The sequence below is a fragment of the Mycteria americana genome, chromosome Z (genome assembly GCF_035582795.1).
Source record: "Mycteria americana isolate JAX WOST 10 ecotype Jacksonville Zoo and Gardens chromosome Z, USCA_MyAme_1.0, whole genome shotgun sequence".
NCBI lineage: Eukaryota > Metazoa > Chordata > Aves > Ciconiiformes > Ciconiidae > Mycteria > Mycteria americana.
The window spans coordinates 4,421,512-4,439,272 of record NC_134396.1 but is presented as its reverse complement, the minus strand read 5'-3'; the positions used below and the strand labels follow the sequence as shown (position 1 = coordinate 4,439,272).

Sequence of the window (17,761 nt, the reverse complement as noted above, 5' to 3'; positions counted from 1 at the left end):
CCCAGGGGCCACAGCCCCTCCGCATCCCCGGGGACGTGCCCGCAAGGGGACAGGGGTCTCCGGCCGGGACGCTGCGGGATGCTGCCCTGGCCACTCGTGATGCTTCTAGCTCACGCTCACGCAGCAAGACGTGCCAGCCTGCCCGCGTCCCTGCTCCACCTCGCAGCATCCCTGCCCGCCCTGCCACCGCTCGGGCCCCCCGAACCCCTGCTGAGTGACAGGGTGGGAACAGGTGGGGACACGCTCGGGGCAGCTGCTGCCCGCGCAGGTCGGCCCTGGGGGGCTATTTCGGGGCGTGAGCTCAGCGCCGGCAGCCGGGAAAGCTCTGGCCACATTCCTGGACCCACAGGATGCCAAGCGCTGCCACTTCCCCACCGGTGGGCCACCAGGGACCAGGGGGGTCCCCCACCTGCACCCCTGTAGCACCCTACCCAGGGATATTTTCGGCTGGCAGCAGGAATGGGGCCAGGAGCCTGGCTAGCCCCCTCCCCGTCCCTGAAGCCCAAATCCCCCAGCAACAAAATCCCCAAGGCCCCCTCCCGCGGCGGTGGCCCTCCGGCAGCACCTGCGAGGGCCGGCACATGGCTGGCAGCGGGGGTCCGGCCCGCCGGGTGCCTGGGGCTGGACGTGCCTCAAATATTTTCCATGCTGGATAAGCACCCGTGCTACACTCCCCCCTCCTCTGCTGGGAGGGCAGGCGCCCATGGCCCCCCTGCCCACCAGCCCCCCCTTTCTCCTGGGGGGTCCCGTTGATACCCAGGCAGCGAGAAAGCACAAAAACCAGGTTTTATTGATGAACACGTCTTTTCAAGGAGACATCAGCATCCCCCACCCCACCCAGAGCCTCGGGGGAAGCTGGTTTCCTTCAATGTTTAATATGGGATGCTTAAAGTATCAAAATAGTGAGAGAAGCCTCAGCGAGTGCAAAGGGGGAGTGATGGGGGTCCCAGAGCCAAGGAGGGGTGGGATGCTGGGCTGCGGGACCCCGGTGAGCGCTGGGTGTTAGTGGGCAGGGCACGAGCTGGGGGGGGGGGGGCACAATAAATGAACTTTGAAAGCTGCAGGCTCAATACTAGAGAAATGGGAAAGTTACAAAAATACTGCAGATCTTGGAAAACAACGCAGGCACTTGGGAAGGAGGAGGAGGGCAGAGCTGGCTGGGGCCACGGGCGGGGGGAAGCCCCGCGGGAAGGCAAAGAGCAGCTCCGGGGGTGAACCCATGGCACCCCCCCCATCCTGAGCGGAGGCACGGTGGCTTCCAGCCCTGCTGGTCCCCAGAGGGGCCCAGGCTGAAAAAGATACTCATGGGGGGGGGGCTCAGAGTCTCCCAGGCAAGCTGCGGAGGAAGACGAAGAGGAGGAAGAGGAAGATTCAGCCAGCAATAAGGCATTGGAGGTGAAAGGCGGCTCCGTGCGAGAGCCCAGCGAAGGACCACGCTGCTCCCTGCATGCCATCGCACGGGAGAGGGCAAGCCACCCGCCTCTCCCCGTCCTGCCTGGAGGAGAGAGAAGAAAGGAGTACGAGTGGGAATGATGAAGGCACACGGAAAAATCCCCTACAGCGGAGAGCTCTCTGGCCCCGCGCCCTGAGGCTGGCGGGTGAGCCCTGAGCTGGTGCAGCCCCAGCTCCCACCCCAGCCGGGTCCCTCCGGGCACTCTGGCCATGCCCCGGGTGCGTGTGGGAAGGTGGGCTGGGCAGCGAAGCGGAGTTGCTGGTGCGGCGCCAGCTTGGAGCGGCGGCTGGGTTAGTCCCGGCGCTCTGGGTGCGGGCAGAGCTCTGGTCTAGCCCAGGCAGCCCTTTGCTCGAGGTGGGTCATCTTAAATAGGAGCGGGCGGGCGGGCAGGCAGCAGTCTGTGCAGTGGGTGGTGGGAGGGCGCGGGGCTCAGTTCTGCTCCTCGTCCCGCAGCTCCGAGGGCAGGAACTTGTACTGCTGCTGCCGGATCATGGCCAGCTTCTTCCGCGCCTCCTCCAGCTCCCGCTCCTTGCGCAGCATCTCCTCCTGGGCGGCGATGATCTGTGGGGAGAGAGCCCTGGGGTCACGGCTGCCTCTGCCGGAGCCTCTGCCGTGGTAATGCTGAGCCCAGAGAAAGGCTCTCCGGCCGCTGCTTCCCTCCCATCACAGCCACAGCTGGTGTGGCCCTGGGCACGAGGGCTGTTGTCCCTGCGGTGGGACCACGGTCCTCCGGAGATAACGGGGAGCAGCACAGCTCCCGAGGCTAGCCCCACGTGCCCTGTTCTCAGCTGCGAGCCTGCGGCCAAGAGGCAGCACTGGGACCTGTGGCACCCCATACCAGGCAGCTCTCGCCCCTTACGCGATGCTCTGCCCTTCGCATGTGTGCGTCACGGATGCTGGGATGGTGCGGGCACTGCACCACGGAGAAGCCAGGGCGTTACACTCCTGGGAGCGTGCACCGTCACCGGCTGCGCCCGCTGCTACACGTGGCAGGACGAGGGTGAAGCCGCAATGTTTAACTGTCACTGGGTGGGATGGGTGCACCCGCAGCATTTTTCTGAGGCTCTCTGGAGACATGCCCCATGCCGGTGGGTAGTAGGACATGCTCCTGAGACAGGCGCACACAGGTTGTGGTGGCAGCCAGAGCCGCCCCTGCCCCATCAGAGCAGCCCCTCTCCTCACCTGTGCAATTCCCCCAACCATCTTCTCCTTCACCACCACCGTCTCATCGTGGTCCTGGAAGGCAGCTGCCTTCTGCGCTGCCTTCACCAGATTGTCTGACGCTCTCTTTACCGCATTGCCGGCGGCCTGCAGCGGGGAAGAAGGGGAGCAGCAGCGTTATGTCCCAGCCCCAGGGCACGACTGGTGCCTGGGGGGAGTGAAGGAACCCCTGCCCCAGGCCAGGCTGGCAGGCAGGAGAGGCAGCCAGGCGTGCTGGGAGCTGCAGGCAGGGATTCCTTTACATGGCTCGCTGCCTTGCTAGCCGCTCATGACCATTTCAGGCGCTGCTGCTCCCAGCCGGGCTCCGGCTCCTGTCTGAGCCATGGGGCAGGGACTGCGGGGCAGCCCTGCTGACCCTCCCCAGATCTTGGCCCCGAGGGACCAGCGCTGGGACCCCATGTTAACCCCCCAACGCAGGGGCATTAACCTCTTGTGTGCCATGGCCTCTGAGGATTAAGGGTGCTACAAAACATGCCCCAAACATTAACCTCTCGAATGCGAGTGATGCAGTGCATGCATTTCAGGCATTCCTGTGCCAGTTCATCATCCCTGAATGCCGCCGGGCTCAGCAGCTCTGCATCGCTCACACGCCTGGCACGCAGCTAGCAGTGAAGTCCCAACGACCTGGAGCCTGTGCTCCAATGAGCTCCCCACTGATGACATGCAGGAGGGGAGCGTGAGCCCTGGGGAGCACCCATGTGCCCTCACCCCACTTCCACCCACCCCTCGAGCAGCTGGGAGGAGGCAGCTGGAGCTGGAGGGGCAGCCTGGGACTCACCTGGAGCCGCTTCATGGCCTCCGAGTCGTGGTCAGCCTTCACCTTGCAGGCTACCAGGAGCTGCGCTGTGGAGGCAGCCACCTGCTTGGCGGACGAGATGAGCTTCTCTTCGCTGGCATGGCCCTGCACCGCTGCATTGGCAGCTTCACACAGGTTGTTGGTGGCAGCAGCCACCATGCGTGCCTGCGGCGAGAGAGGCTGTCAGGGGGGTACGGGAGCCTGCCCGGGGGAGTGTGCCCTGACCAGCCCCAAGGAGGTTGTGGGGCATGGGATGGCGACAACCAGCTTCCACGCCATGTCTCAGCTGGTGGGAGAGGGAGCAAGAAGCATGGCTGCTTCTTCCACCGAGGAGAAAGCACAAGGGTAGAGCATCCTCATCTTTGCAGCAGGAACCAAGAGGAGGGTCCCCCCCATACCCTGAGCATGACCTTGATACTCACGGCTGAAATGAGTCCCTGGGACCACTGCCCATCATCCACTGCGTTGGCGGGGATGGCGCCCACCTGCAAGGAAGGAGAGGAGGAGTGAGGCTCACCGCACCACGCACTCCTTGCCATGTGGCACAAGGGCTACAAGCAGCCCCGGAAGAAAGGAGAACCCACCATAGCCCTACGTGTTCCTATTTCTTTCCCTCTCCCAGCCTTACCTTTCCTTGGGCCACTAATTCTCGCTGGGCTGCTGAGGCTGCCTTCACCAGGGCACTTGTGGCTGCAGCAATGGATTTGGCAGCTTCCAGGATCTGCTCCTCGAAGTTCAGGCTCTCGTCTGCTTGCTGTGGGCAAAAGCAGGGTGTGAGTCCCAGGCAGGAGTGCTGGGGCAGACGGAGCAGAGCAGGATGATGGCTGCAGGGGGCTGAGGGGGCACATATAAAGCCAGATTAAGGGCTGTGGGGTGCAGGAGGGTGTGGGCTGCCCAAGGAAGGTCCAGCTGGGGATGTGGGGGGCAGCAGGAGTGCAGGAAGAGGGACCAGCTGTCGGATGGAGCTTCACACCTGGCAGAAGCGCAGGCAGGAGAGCGCCAGCCCACCCCACACTGAGCACGGGGGTCAGCCAAGGCTCAGCACCACTACCTTGGGCTTGGCTCTTGGTTTCAGCTGCTCCAGCTTCTTGGCTGCAGCCTCAATGGCAGCCGCTGCCCCCAGCAGCTCGTTCTCAGCAATGACGGTGGGGTCTTCTGGGTCAACCCACTCCGTCCCTAGAAAAAAGGGGAAGCGAGGCAGGTTAAACCTGCGTGCAGCCTCATTTCTGACTCGCCCTACCTCCTCCAGCAGCTGCTGAGCCCTCCGCCCTAATCCCAGCCCTCGGTCCTTCCCCTTTGAGCAGGACCTTTCCTTACCTTTCATGGCCTCGGCTGCCTGGATGAGCTCGGTGACGGAGCTGGCCACGCGCTTGGAGTAGCCTGCCAGCTGCTGCTTCAGCTCGTGAGTCGGCTTCTGCAGGATCTGCAGGGAAGGAGCAGATGTAAGCACCTGGAAAAGGTGCTCAACTGCTCATAGATCTGTTTGGGGTGCGCTCGCCAGGGAAGGAGGGTGGGATCCCCCAGCTCCCCCACACATGTAACACGTTAAGTGTTGTCTGTGATGCTTTCTCGAGTGACTCTGGCTGGTCTCCTCCTGCCCGAGGATGGGATGAGCTTCCCCTTAGCCCTTCCGCACCCACAGCTGCTGTGACACCCCGCAGACACAAGACCCTCAGCGCAAGCCTTCCTGCACTCAGCAGCTACGCCCTCCAGGATTTCTTCCCCCCACCAAACCATTTCAAACTCCAGAAGCATTTCCCTCTCGCCGTCCCCATTTTGGAGATTTGTCTGCAAACACAAGCTGGGCAAAGGTGGGGACCCTGGAGCCTCGTCCCAGCCCAGGAGGGCTGGCCCCGCCAGGACAAGGTGTCAGGCAGAGCCACGAGGGTCCTTCACTGGGGTGGGGGGGGGAACACATGCAGACACCACAGCACACGTGTGCACACACAGAGGGTCTGCACACACAAGCAGAGCTCACCGCTGGCCCGACTCGCACCACACAGGCGGCAGCTGCCCATCAGCTAGATCGGCTGTGAGTACATAGGCACGGACCCCAGGGTCCCTGTGGACACATGCAAGTGCCACCCCAGCACTGGGCTGGGCACGCAGACACACCGTGAGCAAGGCCCATGCTGAGGTTAGACACCAGCAGGCACCCCAATGTCGCCTTACTCACCGGCTGACAGGGAGGGAGGGAGAAGAGAGAGAAGAAAGCAGTGAACGTCCCGGCCGGGACACTGGGGGCGGGGGGCATGGGGAGGGCAGGGGAAGGTGGGTGCTCTCCGGTGGGGGGTGAAGGGCAGCCAAAAGAAGAGGTGGGAATGAAGGATCAGAGGTCCCGGGTGGGGAGCCGTGCTGCCATCATTAGCTCATACTTCAGCCTCGCAGGGCCAGGGGAGCTCAGGCACCTGGATGAAGGTCCCATGGCCGGAGGAGCCACCTACACCCAGAGCAGCCACGGAGCCACTCCCCTCCTCGCCCCCCTTTACACCTTATTTCTCCCAACCCTGAAATGCTTCAATGCAGTTTTCAGCCACCAGATCTCTCTGCTGTTGGAGGGAGAGACCTATCATTACCAAATACCAGGTCCTCGTGGAGGTTTAAATTCCTTCCCCTCCCCAGTGAAACACACAGGCTTACCCACTCCTCTGCCGGGAGCCATGTTTTCCATCCCAAGTCAAATAACCCTCTTTCTTGAACCCTAACCACGCTTGTTCACGCTCAGTGCAAGGCACTGGTTCCCATGGGGACCCAGCACACAGCAATGGACTTGCTGCTGCCGGGGAGTGAGGCAGCATCACATCTGCCATCTCCCCTTCCATTCCCCTACATCCTTCCTGCTCGCAGCTTTCCAGGAACCTGCTGCCCTCTGATAAATGCGACACATGTGCTTCATTCCTGCCTTCCCAGACCAGAGTGCTGCGGACGCTGGGGGGGGATGACATGGCTTTATCCTGGACTCGTGTGGGGCCATCCCAGTAAAGTCACCGGAGCTGCACGTGGCTTAGAGTCCCTCAGCTGATGGCACACAGCAATGGCTGGTTTGCCCTCCTAAGTGCATCCAGACTAAATGTCACATTATTAAGTCTCCTATCTGCTCTGACAACATGTTCAAAGCTGCTAAATGGTCTCTGTCTGGAGCTGAAGGCACCCTGGAGGCTATGAGCTTACTAAGACGCACCTCCAGTGAACATTTCATGGGATGTACCAATGTATGATATTCAAGAGATGTTGCACAGCAGCTGGTCGGTTACACCCAAAATACAGCGGAATAGCATGTTCCTGCAAGTAGGCTGACCTCGAGCACTGCCACACTAAGTCATCAGCCCAATCACCTGTTAACAACAGGTCAGCCAGAGAATTTCTCCTCAGCACTCCAGCCTTGGCTGCCATGACTTACGTGTAGCTAAAGCATCTTCCAGACAGACATTTGATCTAGATGCAGAGGATGGAAAACTCACTGCTCGCCTTGGAACTGTACCCCAGTGGTTACCTCCTACGGATAAAACCACCCTTTGACTTCCCCGCCAGCCAGCTTCATTTTCTAGCCATCGATTCCTGCTGACCTCTTTGTGCTGCCAGTGCTGGTTACCCTCTGCCTAAAGGGGCTTTCCCTGCAGGAAACCAGAGTCTGGGCTCCACCACCTTGTATCTGGTGAACCTGAAAGGCAGACTCTCACCAAGCCCTTCTAACTAGCTTACTGAAACCTTGCCACAGAGCTGACTCACCCTCAGTCTTTGTCCTGACCCCGGTTCAAGGGCTCTTGCAGCTCCGTGGGCTGGGTCTGAGCATCCCTCCAGCACCCTTGACTCTACCTCTGTGATCTTGCCAAGAATGCAAACCGCTGGAAGGACCTCACTGGATCCTTTCTACTGCTCTATGGCCTTAATTTGCTTCTTGTAAACTACACTCATCTTGTAGGACAGCTAATTAAAGCAGCCAGCTGAAATCCTCAGGAGGACTCAGAGGAAGACCAGATCAAAAGGGTGCAGCTGGCGCTTGCAGTCATCACCTCTGCTATTGCGGGCACTGCCCATCTTCCACTCTGCTGTGAGCTTAACAAGCTCTGTTCTCACACTGCCTGAAGTCTCTTACTCCCACCACTTTTACTGGAAGCTGCTTCAGGATTTTGCTTCTGTGTTGTTGAATTTCCAGCCTCCATCTGTTTATGGCCAGCTAATCTCTGTCTGTTGTTTGCCAAATACCTTTCTTCAGAGCCTGTTCATCTCTCTGACATCTGCTTCCGCAGCAGGGGTTCAGCCATGTGCTGTGCCAGCACAGGCAGTGATGGGGGCCGTGCAAAGACCTCAGTGGGAGGAGGTGCAGAGCCCAGAGGACCTTGGGGATTTGGGGAGCACCCTGGCATCCACGGGCAGCCTCTGCCCACCCTGGGAAAAGGGGCAGGGACACTCACCACCAGCACATGCTCCAGCAGTTCCAGGTAGCCATCAGCACACTCCTTGCCAAAGCGCAGCGCCCGCTGCCGCACATCCCCGCTCACCTCCGGGTGGTAGGCAGCTTCCTGAAACCCAGAGACAGGGAAGCCCCGATTCACATCCAGCACCACCCCAGCTGGCACCCACAGCCACCCACAAACCCGTGCTAGACCCACGTCCCCTGCCCGCCCCACCTTGCAGGCACGCAGCATATCCGCGATGGCACGGCGGCTCAGGTTGGCCGTGGCGATGACATCCTCCTGCCGACACGAGTTGCCAGCAGCCACCGCTTTCGCTGTGGCCATCGTGATGCCTTTTGTCATACGGATGAAGTCTTCCGGGGTGGAGACCTTGGCAGGAGGCACAGGGGAGGAGAAGACCTGCGAGACGAGAGGCATCGGTGAGGCACAGGGCAGACGGCGGGTGGGATGGCAGCCGCAGCGTCGCAGCTGTACTCACTGCCAGCTCTTGACGTATGTGCTCTATCGTGGCCTCCAGCGCCCGTGTCCCCTTCGTGGCCTCATCCTCAACGGCCTTCACTGTCTTCAGCAAGGAAGTGACGTTTGTCACCATCACCTGTTGGAAGGGAGAAGAGAGCCAGGTGAAACCCCACACAAGCTCTGGGCTGCTGCTGGCACCTGTCCCTCCCTCGTGGTTTAGTCCAAAATGGAGCTGTCCCCATACTCCACTCACACCACCTCATCTTGTTCTCCCACCCATACCTCCTCTGCGTCTTGTGCCCCATCTTTTACGTGCCCCTTCTGCCCTGACCTTGCCCTGACTGCCCCCCAGTTGTCCCCCTGCCCCCAGACAGGCAGAGAAGCACCCCTGCTCTTTCTCCAGCCCTGTCTGCCCCATCCCCTCCTTCCCATCACGCCCAGCTCAGACCTTGGCAGAGTTCTTCAGCTGGTAGACAGCAGGGTCATCCCCAGCTTTGCCGGCAGCTGCCTTGGTGGCACCGATGAGGTCCCCAAGGGCCTTGGCCACATCCTTCACAGCATTGATCAGGACTACCTGGGGAGAGCAAGACCAGGACAATGGCTTGGCTACAGTCACACTCAGGCTGGGGCTGGTGTGGTCCAGCAATAGGAAATTCAGGCACCCCAGGACACACAGTATACATGTATACAGTATACAGCGCAGCCAGCACAAACCAAAGCCCAGCCAGCCCTCCCCATGACACGCAGAGTCCAGCCCAGAGCACCACACAACACCTTCAACCATCAGCCCCTTAAGCAAGCTACAAGCAGCCTCCATTCACCCCACACCTCCCAACCCACCTGAGTCTCTGGGTCTTCAGATCCCAGGCTGGCGGCACCCAGTTTCACCACCTCTGCAAGGCGGGTGATGGTGGACACTGAGGACTGGGCAGCCTGGGCTAGCTTCTCCTGGCTGGCCGTGGCGTTCTGCACCAGCACCTTGGTGTCCTCCACCAGTGCCTTGGCTGTCTTCAAGATGCCCTCCCTGGGGAGAAGAAGGGAGTCAGAGAGGACACAGCCCTCCACACGCACACATACTCCTTGGGGTGTAGAGAGACTGTGGACCCTGCCTTCTGTATGTACAAGCTGGAGGGGAAACAGTCAGCGTGACCTGAACTTGCAGCTCTCCTTGGAGCTGGTCCACAGCTCAGAACGACGGGAGACCACGGGACACAGCCTGACCCCCCATCTCTGGCTGAGCAGAGGCCGGACGAGGTGCCCAGGTACCTGTGGTCAGCGAAGGTCTCCGAGTTCTCCCGGTTGAGGGTTCCTGCCGTGGCAAACATGATGGTGGTGTCGAGGTCAGCAATGATGCCAGAGACAGCACTGGCTGCTGTGATGCAGGCTTGCGTCCCACGGTTCCCAGCCTGCAGGGCTGCCAGCACGTGAGACACCTGCAGGGTACGAGCAGGGTGACTGGGGAGCACAGCAGGTTCAGGCAACCCGCACCGCACACATCCTCTGACACTTCCCAGGATGGAGCCGCTTCACACCAAGGAGGGGAATTGGGAATCGTGAGGTCTGGACACCCTTTCTTAGCTTCTATTTATTTATTTTTACTCTGTTCCTATTGCGTTTGGGGGTCCAGGAGATATTGGACTCTGCTAGTTTCCAAATGAATAAGGTTTGCATGATGGACATCAGAACATTGCAGCTCATTTCTTCTTTAGCTGCTAAACTCAATTTCTGTACTTGGGCAAGCACTCATACTTGTACCTGGAGAACAAGTTTTCTGATGGAAAGCAATCCTGGAAAGGAAGGACCTGCAGGAGGTCCTGAGCATGCAGGCACGTGCCAGGCACTATGAACAAGTGTTTTGCTTTTGTACTCCTGCTTACAAGCCTTGCTGCTCTGTCACTGCCTTATCGACTAGAGTCTTTTAGCCATGTTTTCGTATGTTATTCAGAAGTATGTTCTTTGGATTGACTGATGGATGGGACACTTTCCACCACAGTAGCAAAAGATGAAGGGGAGATCGATCACCCAGCATGAGCTGCAGGCTTGGCTGGAGACACAGCAAACGCTATGCCCGCCACTGCAAGAGCTGATTTGGAGAGCTCTGGGCTGCCACCAGTGTGTAGTCTCCCCTGGCAGGCCATCATTGGCACGTCGGCAGGCAGCACCTGGACATCACACTCACCCATCACAGCACCAGCTGCTGTTATGGTGCCTGGAGAGGGGGATCCATCCTCCACCCCACCAGCTGGGCAGGGCGAGTGTGGCTGAGAGCCAGCAGAGCCCAACAGGACCAGGGGAGAACGCAGCATGGTGGCTCCAAGGGCACATGGCTCAATCCAGCATCCATCCCACCTCACCACGCCACCGCCCCTCTCTCCAGGCCGCTCACCTTCTCAGAAACCTTGCGTGCACTCTCTATCAGCTCCTTCTTGGTGTAGGCGTCGCTGGGGCTGCACTGCAGGGCTCCAGCCTTGGTGACCAGGGCGGCACAACCGTGACCCAGCTCCTGCACCCGGCGCTTGATGTGGGAGCCGATCTGGAGAGGAACGTGTGCGTGAGAGAGCCAGCAGGGAACTAAGCCCTGCATCCATGACACCTGCTGGGAAACGCCAGCCACTCCCACCAGATCCTCTCTCCCACTCAGGAGGGGGAAAAAGGAAACACAGCTTTGCTCCACTTTTCCACACCATGTTGCAGGGGAGGTGTGAATGCTGCCTGTCCCCAGCTCCAATGGGAGGCTGGAGTGTCCCTGTCTGCTCTCACGCCCCAGCAGACGCTGCTCTGCCCCACAGCACGCTCCAGCACTCCCCGCCATGCTCGCACCTCCTCGTTCTCGGCGGTGAGCGCAGCCGGCTTGGCCTCTTGCGCCAGCTGCCCGTAGTCGTTGGTGAGTTGGTTGGCCAGTATACCCAGCTCGTCCGGGTTGGTGGTGGATTTGGTGACCTGCCGACGGAAGAAGCGCAGGAGTTGGAGGGGCCCTATGCTGGGACAGGCAAGCACATCCCTGCCTGGGTGGCAGGCAGCGCTTTCTGCAGTGACAGGGGCTTGCTCGCACCCACCATCTCCTGCACAGTGACTGCGATGGCCTTGGCTGTCTTCACCATCGTGGTCTGGTAGTCCACAAAGGTGCCCTCTGGCTCACCCATCGGCCCCTCGTCCAGCTGCAAGAGACCATCAGGAGACTCTAGCTCCAGCTCCAGTCCAAAGACCTTGTGGGGTCTGACCCTGACTCTTCCCCTCTCCCACCCCAGCCCTGGCCAGGTCCTCTCCACACTCCCCTCACCTGGTTGATGGCCTGGGTGATGGAATCCACCATGCCCCCTACAACACCTGCAGCACTGGCTGCCTCATTCAGGGTGGTGGTCAGGTCCTCCACCGCTTCCTTCATCATCTGCACGGCCTCCTCCAGAGCCTCCTGGGTGTGGGCAGCTTGCTGCAAGGATGAGCCAGAGTGAGGGAAGGCGGGCAGCGGCTCCGCTCCCAACAGGGATGCTGCTCACTTACCCCGGGTTTCCGTGTCTGGCACACACACGGGCACCATGCAGCACCCACACGTGAAGGGGAGCACGCCACCGACATGTGCCCCTCCTGCTCACCTTGGGGTTCCCACCAGCCTCCTTGGCTGTGTACAGCATCTGCAAGGCGGACTCGGCCAGCGTTTTGGTCTGGTCCAGGAGGTTCATCTGCTGCTGGTGGTTGGGCGTTTTGGAGGCAGCGCCAATAGCTGCCATAATGAGCGGCTCAAAGTACTGAGCCATCTGGGATACCTAGGGAAGAGCAGCGTCAGCACCAGCAGCTTCCAGCCCTGGCTGCCTTGTGCCTCTCCTCCCACCACGAGCTCCTCCACAAGCATTGAGTGCCTTGTCAGCAGCTCCCCAACCCCGTGTTACCTTGTGCCCCAGCTGCGAGGCCTCAGCCCGCGCCGCACTGGCCACAGGCTCAATCAGGTTGCTGATCTCCTGGACAGCTGTGATCATCTGGTTGTGCAAAGCCTGTGGCAAAGAGAGGGCGTTGCATGAGGCTGCAGTAGGGCTGGGGTCACTGCTGCCCACCCGCCCAACGCCCGCACCCATTAAGCTTGCAGCAGCACATCCCCAACCCACCTCCTGGGAGATATCTTCTCGGGGAGCCAGCTGCTGGCTGATGGCAGCGAGGGAGGCCTGGTCCACCTCCCGCATGCATCTGTTCAGGACCTCGATGGCCTCGTCACACTCCCGCTGTCCTGGAGCTTTGTCCCTGCATGACATATGGATCAGCCCAGTGCTGGCAGGTGCTACGCCACCCCTTCGCCCCCAACCTCGGCTGGTGCTGGTGAGGGGCAGGACCACTCTCCCGGGCTTTGGGGCAACCCAGTATCATAGAGCTCGGGCACGCCAGCATGCATTCCCATCAACCCATACCAGGGCTGGAGGAGCAGCTCCCGTGCAGGACAAGAGGGACGGCATCTTCTGTCCCATCCCTTGTCTCCCTCTGCCAGCAGCGGCCAAGGAGATGATGAGCCAAAACATCCCCAGGGATGCTTGCTCAAAGAAGGGGTACCTGCCAGCAGGGACAGGGCTACAGCCAAGTGGGCAGGACTCTCCTCACCTCATGTTCGTGATCAGCTTCTTGATGGAGTCTGAGACGGTGCGAGAGTGGCCAGCCAGCACTGACCACTGCGGCGGGTCCTTGGGGTTGACAGCCAGAGAGCGGGCAGTCTGGATGAGGCCAGCAGAGCTCTCCAGCATGGTCTTGGCCGAAGAGACAATGGGCTCCATGGCTCTGCGCCCCTGCACGGGGAAATGATGGGCTGGTGAGGCAAGGGACTGTGCATGGGAAATTACTCCCTCTCCCACGACCCTCGCCCCGGCGCAGCCCCTCGAAGCCCAAGGCCTGCTGCCACGTCCCCATCACACCCCCCAAGGGACCAGCCCCGCACTGGGACTCCATCCCAAGCTCAGGGGCAGGCACAGCTCCTCCCCACCCTCCAGGAGCCCCTGCCACAGCCAGGCCACATGCTCCCTGCCCCTGTGGCATCCCACCTCCGGGCTGATCTGGGCAGGAACGGTGGCAAACTCTGGGTTGGAGGCGAAGGCTGTCAGGTTATCCACGGCCTCTATGAGAGGGGCGGTGGCGGCACGGCACCGCTCCCTGTTCTCCTCGTTGAACTCGCCATCCAGAGCCTGGTGTGGAGAGACCAGAGCAGTTATCCAGCCCTCACCATGCCCCAAATCCCATCCCCACCATGGTGCCCCGGCAGGGAGACCGCACCTTGATGGTCTTCACAAGGTTGGCCGTGCTGTTGGCCACCTCCTTGGCTGACTGGACGAACTGGCGCTTGGCCACAGGGTTGGCGGTGCGGGAGGAGGCCAGGCGGCAGGTGTTGCACAGGGCCGAGGTGTGCTTTGCTACGATGGTGGCTGCTGACAGCACCTGCCGGGGAAGAGCAGGGTAAGGCAGGGTCCACCACAACTCCCCATCCCCACAGCTCTCCCTTCCCACCAGCCCCATGTGGGGCACCAGTGACCACAGGGGTCCCTCCTGGGACCCAAGAAGGATCGCCAAAGGTCTTGCACACCCATACAGCCCCCCATCTGGACTGACACCATTGCACCAAAGTTGCCAGCTGTTTCCCAGTACAGCTGATGGGGCTTGATGAGACAGTAGCCATAATCTTGGCCAACCCTTGGGACATAGCTCTTCCAACTAGTCTTACACTCTCTTTCATGCACAAAAAATGCCCGTAACGGTGCCCCACCTCATACTCACCTGGGACTGCGTGCAGGCAGGGTCCACCAGGTTCTGGCAGGCCATCTGGATGGCTTGGTTAGCTCTGGCAAACTGAGTGGGGTCTACCAAGCCCTGCTGTCCAGCCTGGCTGTTGGGGTCCGAGACCCCCACGAGGTAGGCAGCCTGGGAGCACGAGAGAGGCGGTGAGAGAGAGCTTGCACACGGCGGGGAGGCTCAGAGCAGGCATGGGCTGCGGAGGAGGCTGGCAGCACCATCCCCCCCCGGGGCCAGGCGTGGAGGGGCAGGGAGGGGCGCACACAGCAGCTACGCACCAGGGATAACGCTCAGGGCTGGGACCGACTGTGTCTCACCTGGGCAGCTGCCTCCGTCAGCCCGCAGAGAGCTTTGGAGGCGGCACTGATGGAGTCGCCAAACTCGGGCAGTTTGCTGTTCTTGGCGTTCTGGGAGATGCCAGCCATTGACTCGCCCAGCACCTGCGGGACACACCATGCACCAGTTATGGAGACCACCTCCCGCTCCCGCAGTGCTCCCAGGCTCAGAGCTCACTGTGCTTCCTCGACAGGGGAGGAGGCACTTTTCCCTTTGCCCCCACATCCTTCCCAAACCTCCCATCCTTCCCCAAAATGTCTGCCCCCAGCTTAGGGCTCACCTTGGAATTCTCCATGACGCTGTCGAGGCAGTTGAAGTAGGACATGTCGTTGACAGTCTGGGTGGGATTCTCCAACAGCTCCTTCACCGTCTGCAGGGACACAGGTGTCACATCCAGGGGAAGAGCCTGTGTCCTCCGCTCGCATCTCCTCCCTGCTCCCTCCTGCCCCTCGCAGCGGGGTGCAGCTCCCCCCTCCCCACCATCCCAGCACCCAGCCATCTCAGCCAGTCCACTGCTTTGTCAAGATGTGGCTTCTCACCTCCAGCTCCCGCAGGGCGTTGTCGCACTCCTTCTGGCCTGGCGCCTGCTGGGTGCACATGGTGATCAGCTGGTTAATGCTGTCGGTCACGGCCCTGCCGGGAACAGGGGAGAAAGACCCACGGATCAACCGCCAGCTCTGCCACCCAGACCCACTGCTACAGCAAACAGCTCACAGGGAGCAGTTCCTCCTACCGTGCCGCTGCTGCCAGCTGATTTTTGAGGTTGGGGGCTGTGGGGTCGGCAGAGAGCGCCTTTGCAGCCAGCAACAGCTTGCTGGAGGACATGGAGATGCTCTTCAGGTTCGACACCACCTGTGCCTGGTCTTCCTTATTCTGCAAGGAGCCAAGAAGAGTTACCTGCAGCAGGTTTCCAAGCTCCACACCCACCCTGGGTCTTCTCCAGTGGTTTTCAAGCTGAGCCGGTTCCCTTCATCTAACTCGTCTGCCCACAACAAGGATACGGCGGCAACACTTGCTGAACAAACCCAAGCCACTTTCTCCCTGCTGCTGCAGTTTTGCACAGCCCCAGGCTCCATCTCACCAGCCACGTTGGCCACAGCCACCCTAACCATCACTGCCTGGCCACTCTGCCTGTGGTCAGCCACCCCCCCAGGCACCACAAACCTGTCACTGTACCCAAGATCCCCCAAAGGCTGTTTGCTCTCACCGGGGACTGGCTGGCCATCTCCACTCCCGCCTGCAGGAACTCATTGAAGTCCTGCCCAAATTTGCCGGAGGACTTGGCGAGGTCTTGAGGGGTGCCACGCGATGCCTGCACCAGCTCGTTGGCAGACTGGTTGAGCCCCGCAGCCGCCCGGTTCAGCTGGCTCTGCGCCTCCTGGAAGCTCTTGGTGCTGGGAGGGAACTGGAGGCAGGGAGAGGGGTTAGGAGAGGCAACGAGGAGGACGGAGATGGAGGATGAAGGTCTGGCACATGCTTGGGGATATGCTACAGAGGAATCCAGTGTGGATGGACCAGCTCACATTCCTACAACGCTTCCCCCTTCCCCTCCAGCCCCTGCTCAGCTCACCGAATCCGTGAGCAGCCTCTTGCTGGCCTCTCCCACCATGCGGATGGCAGCATCCACGTCCCGCTGCCCCGGCAGGCAGTTGACACAGCGGCTCAGGGCCTGCGACACCGCCTTGGCCACCTGCGGAGAAGCAAAGACCGGTCACCGTCCCCTGGCCAGCCCACGCCCTTGCGGCAGGCTGGCAGGGGGCACTGGGACCCCTGCTCCCCCTACCTGGGCCAGGCGCTGCTGGCTCTCCGGGTCACCGGGCTTGGCCACTGCTTTCCGCGCCTCCTCGATGAGGTTGTTGGCTTTATCCATGACGTCACTGGCGCACTCCAGCATGGCGCTCTGTGCCTGCGGGTCGGGGGTGCTGGCTGCCACACCGCGGGCGGCCTGGCTGAGCGAGCGCAGGGCCTGGGCCACCTCTCGGGCAGCGATCCCTGGGAGGATGGAGAGGTCAGAGTGGCTGCCGGCACAGCCCCCTCCCCTCTCCCAGCCCCAGCGTGGAGGCCGGTACCTGTGTAGTTCTCGTTGCCCTGGGCCACCTCTCCCAGGAGATGAGCGATGGCAGAGCTGACGGCTTTCGTGCTGTTTCCCAGGTCCTGGGCACACTTCTCCATCTGTGCAGGGATAAGTGGGGACATGCTGGTGGGCTGTACCTCCAGCCTCCACCCCCGTGGCTCCCCCACCCCAGTGCCCAACCCACATCACCCTACGCCGCCCTTCCCCACGCCCTCACCGTCTCTCCCGGCAGAGGCTTGAGCTTGCCATCGCGGGCAGCAGCCTTGGCTTCCTGCAAGTCCCTCTCCAGGCTCTGCACCAGACCCAGTGCGGAGTCTATCTCCAGGGGTCCGCATGCCTCCTGAGCCTGCGATAGGGGAGAAGGGAAGGTGAGCAAGGGAACTGCTAAGCCCACCCTCCTGCGGCAGAGACCATGACCTGCCACCGGGCCATCCCCGCTGTCCCCCCCCGCTGGGGTTCTGCTGTGGGATGGAACCTAGGCTCTCACCTTCTGGGCAGCCGTGCGGAGCTCAGCCAGAGCCGCGGCCAAGTTCTTGGCACACTGGCTGAGTTGCATCGCGGAGGCTTGGTCCGTGATGGTGGGGACAGTGGCCTTGGCTGCAGCTACCATCTTCCCACCGGGCTGCCGGGCCAAAAGAAAAAGCAGTGAGAAGGGGGCAAACATGCAGCATCTCTCTGCTGCCCGTGTGCAGCAGGTTTCTTAGGAGGGCCAGGCAGGGTATGAAAGCTGTAACGCCTGTGCTGGAGCTGGCGCGGGAGGCTCCAGGCAACATGGGTACCTGAAGGAAGTTCTGGCTGGCAGCAATGAGAGCCAGCTGGGCGCTGGGGCTGTCCAGCTGGGACTGGCTTCCTCGTACGCCCTGCACCAGCATCGGGATCTGCTCTGCCACCACCTGCCAGAGAGGAGGGTCACTGGAGAGGCTTGGCCGGGAGGAGACGGATCTAATCCAGGACCAGCGACCAAAAGATCGGCTCCCGGGGGAGCTGTGTGAGGACCCCAAGGTGTTGCCCGCCCACTGTGGCCGAGCACAGAGCCCCAGCGTGGCTGACGGGAGAAGAGTCGGGGAGAGGTGGCGCAGGAGACACCAGGATCAGGCCCGGGCCCTTACCTTGCAGCTCTGCACCAGCTGCTGCTGCGCCGCAGGGTTCTTGTTGGAGGAGGCGGCGTGCTGCGCGGCAGCGATGGTCTGCGTGGCAGAGGCGGCGGCTTGCTTGGCTGCGTGCTGGCAGAGGGAGGCATGGGT

The 17,761-nt window shown here is 61.3% G+C and overlaps 1 protein-coding gene across 4 annotated transcripts in view; it reads right to left on the bottom strand.

The window, feature by feature from the left end:
• Window positions 1–767: 767 nt before the first annotated feature.
• Window positions 768–17,761, bottom strand: part of TLN1 (talin 1) — a 35,791-nt gene continuing 18,797 nt past the window's right edge. For 3 of the 4 annotated variants that reach the window (XM_075527405.1, XM_075527404.1, XM_075527407.1), the window contains 36 exons: window positions 17,627–17,740; window positions 17,297–17,410; window positions 17,005–17,139; window positions 16,735–16,863; window positions 16,513–16,615; window positions 16,227–16,435; window positions 16,014–16,133; window positions 15,651–15,848; window positions 15,177–15,316; window positions 14,983–15,076; window positions 14,724–14,813; window positions 14,425–14,547; window positions 14,093–14,236; window positions 13,595–13,756; window positions 13,366–13,506; window positions 12,932–13,113; window positions 12,448–12,580; window positions 12,235–12,336; window positions 11,941–12,111; window positions 11,628–11,777; window positions 11,404–11,505; window positions 11,168–11,287; window positions 10,734–10,880; window positions 9,614–9,780; window positions 9,188–9,371; window positions 8,796–8,921; window positions 8,367–8,483; window positions 8,102–8,287; window positions 7,886–7,993; window positions 4,788–4,893; window positions 4,522–4,646; window positions 4,099–4,224; window positions 3,893–3,955; window positions 3,453–3,635; window positions 2,636–2,761; window positions 768–2,014 (listed from right to left, as the gene is read on the bottom strand). In XM_075527405.1, the coding sequence (XP_075383520.1) occupies window positions 1,883–2,014; window positions 2,636–2,761; window positions 3,453–3,635; window positions 3,893–3,955; window positions 4,099–4,224; window positions 4,522–4,646; window positions 4,788–4,893; window positions 7,886–7,993; window positions 8,102–8,287; window positions 8,367–8,483; window positions 8,796–8,921; window positions 9,188–9,371; window positions 9,614–9,780; window positions 10,734–10,880; window positions 11,168–11,287; window positions 11,404–11,505; window positions 11,628–11,777; window positions 11,941–12,111; window positions 12,235–12,336; window positions 12,448–12,580; window positions 12,932–13,113; window positions 13,366–13,506; window positions 13,595–13,756; window positions 14,093–14,236; window positions 14,425–14,547; window positions 14,724–14,813; window positions 14,983–15,076; window positions 15,177–15,316; window positions 15,651–15,848; window positions 16,014–16,133; window positions 16,227–16,435; window positions 16,513–16,615; window positions 16,735–16,863; window positions 17,005–17,139; window positions 17,297–17,410; window positions 17,627–17,740 (4,872 nt within the window). In that variant the 3' untranslated portion in view covers window positions 768–1,882. Of the gene's footprint in view, window positions 2,015–2,635; window positions 2,762–3,452; window positions 3,636–3,892; window positions 3,956–4,098; window positions 4,225–4,521; window positions 4,647–4,787; window positions 4,894–7,885; window positions 7,994–8,101; window positions 8,288–8,366; window positions 8,484–8,795; window positions 8,922–9,183; window positions 9,372–9,613; window positions 9,781–10,733; window positions 10,881–11,167; window positions 11,288–11,403; window positions 11,506–11,627; window positions 11,778–11,940; window positions 12,112–12,234; window positions 12,337–12,447; window positions 12,581–12,931; window positions 13,114–13,365; window positions 13,507–13,594; window positions 13,757–14,092; window positions 14,237–14,424; window positions 14,548–14,723; window positions 14,814–14,982; window positions 15,077–15,176; window positions 15,317–15,650; window positions 15,849–16,013; window positions 16,134–16,226; window positions 16,436–16,512; window positions 16,616–16,734; window positions 16,864–17,004; window positions 17,140–17,296; window positions 17,411–17,626; window positions 17,741–17,761 lie in introns of all 4 variants that reach the window. The other variant, XM_075527406.1, reaches the window with a different exon arrangement.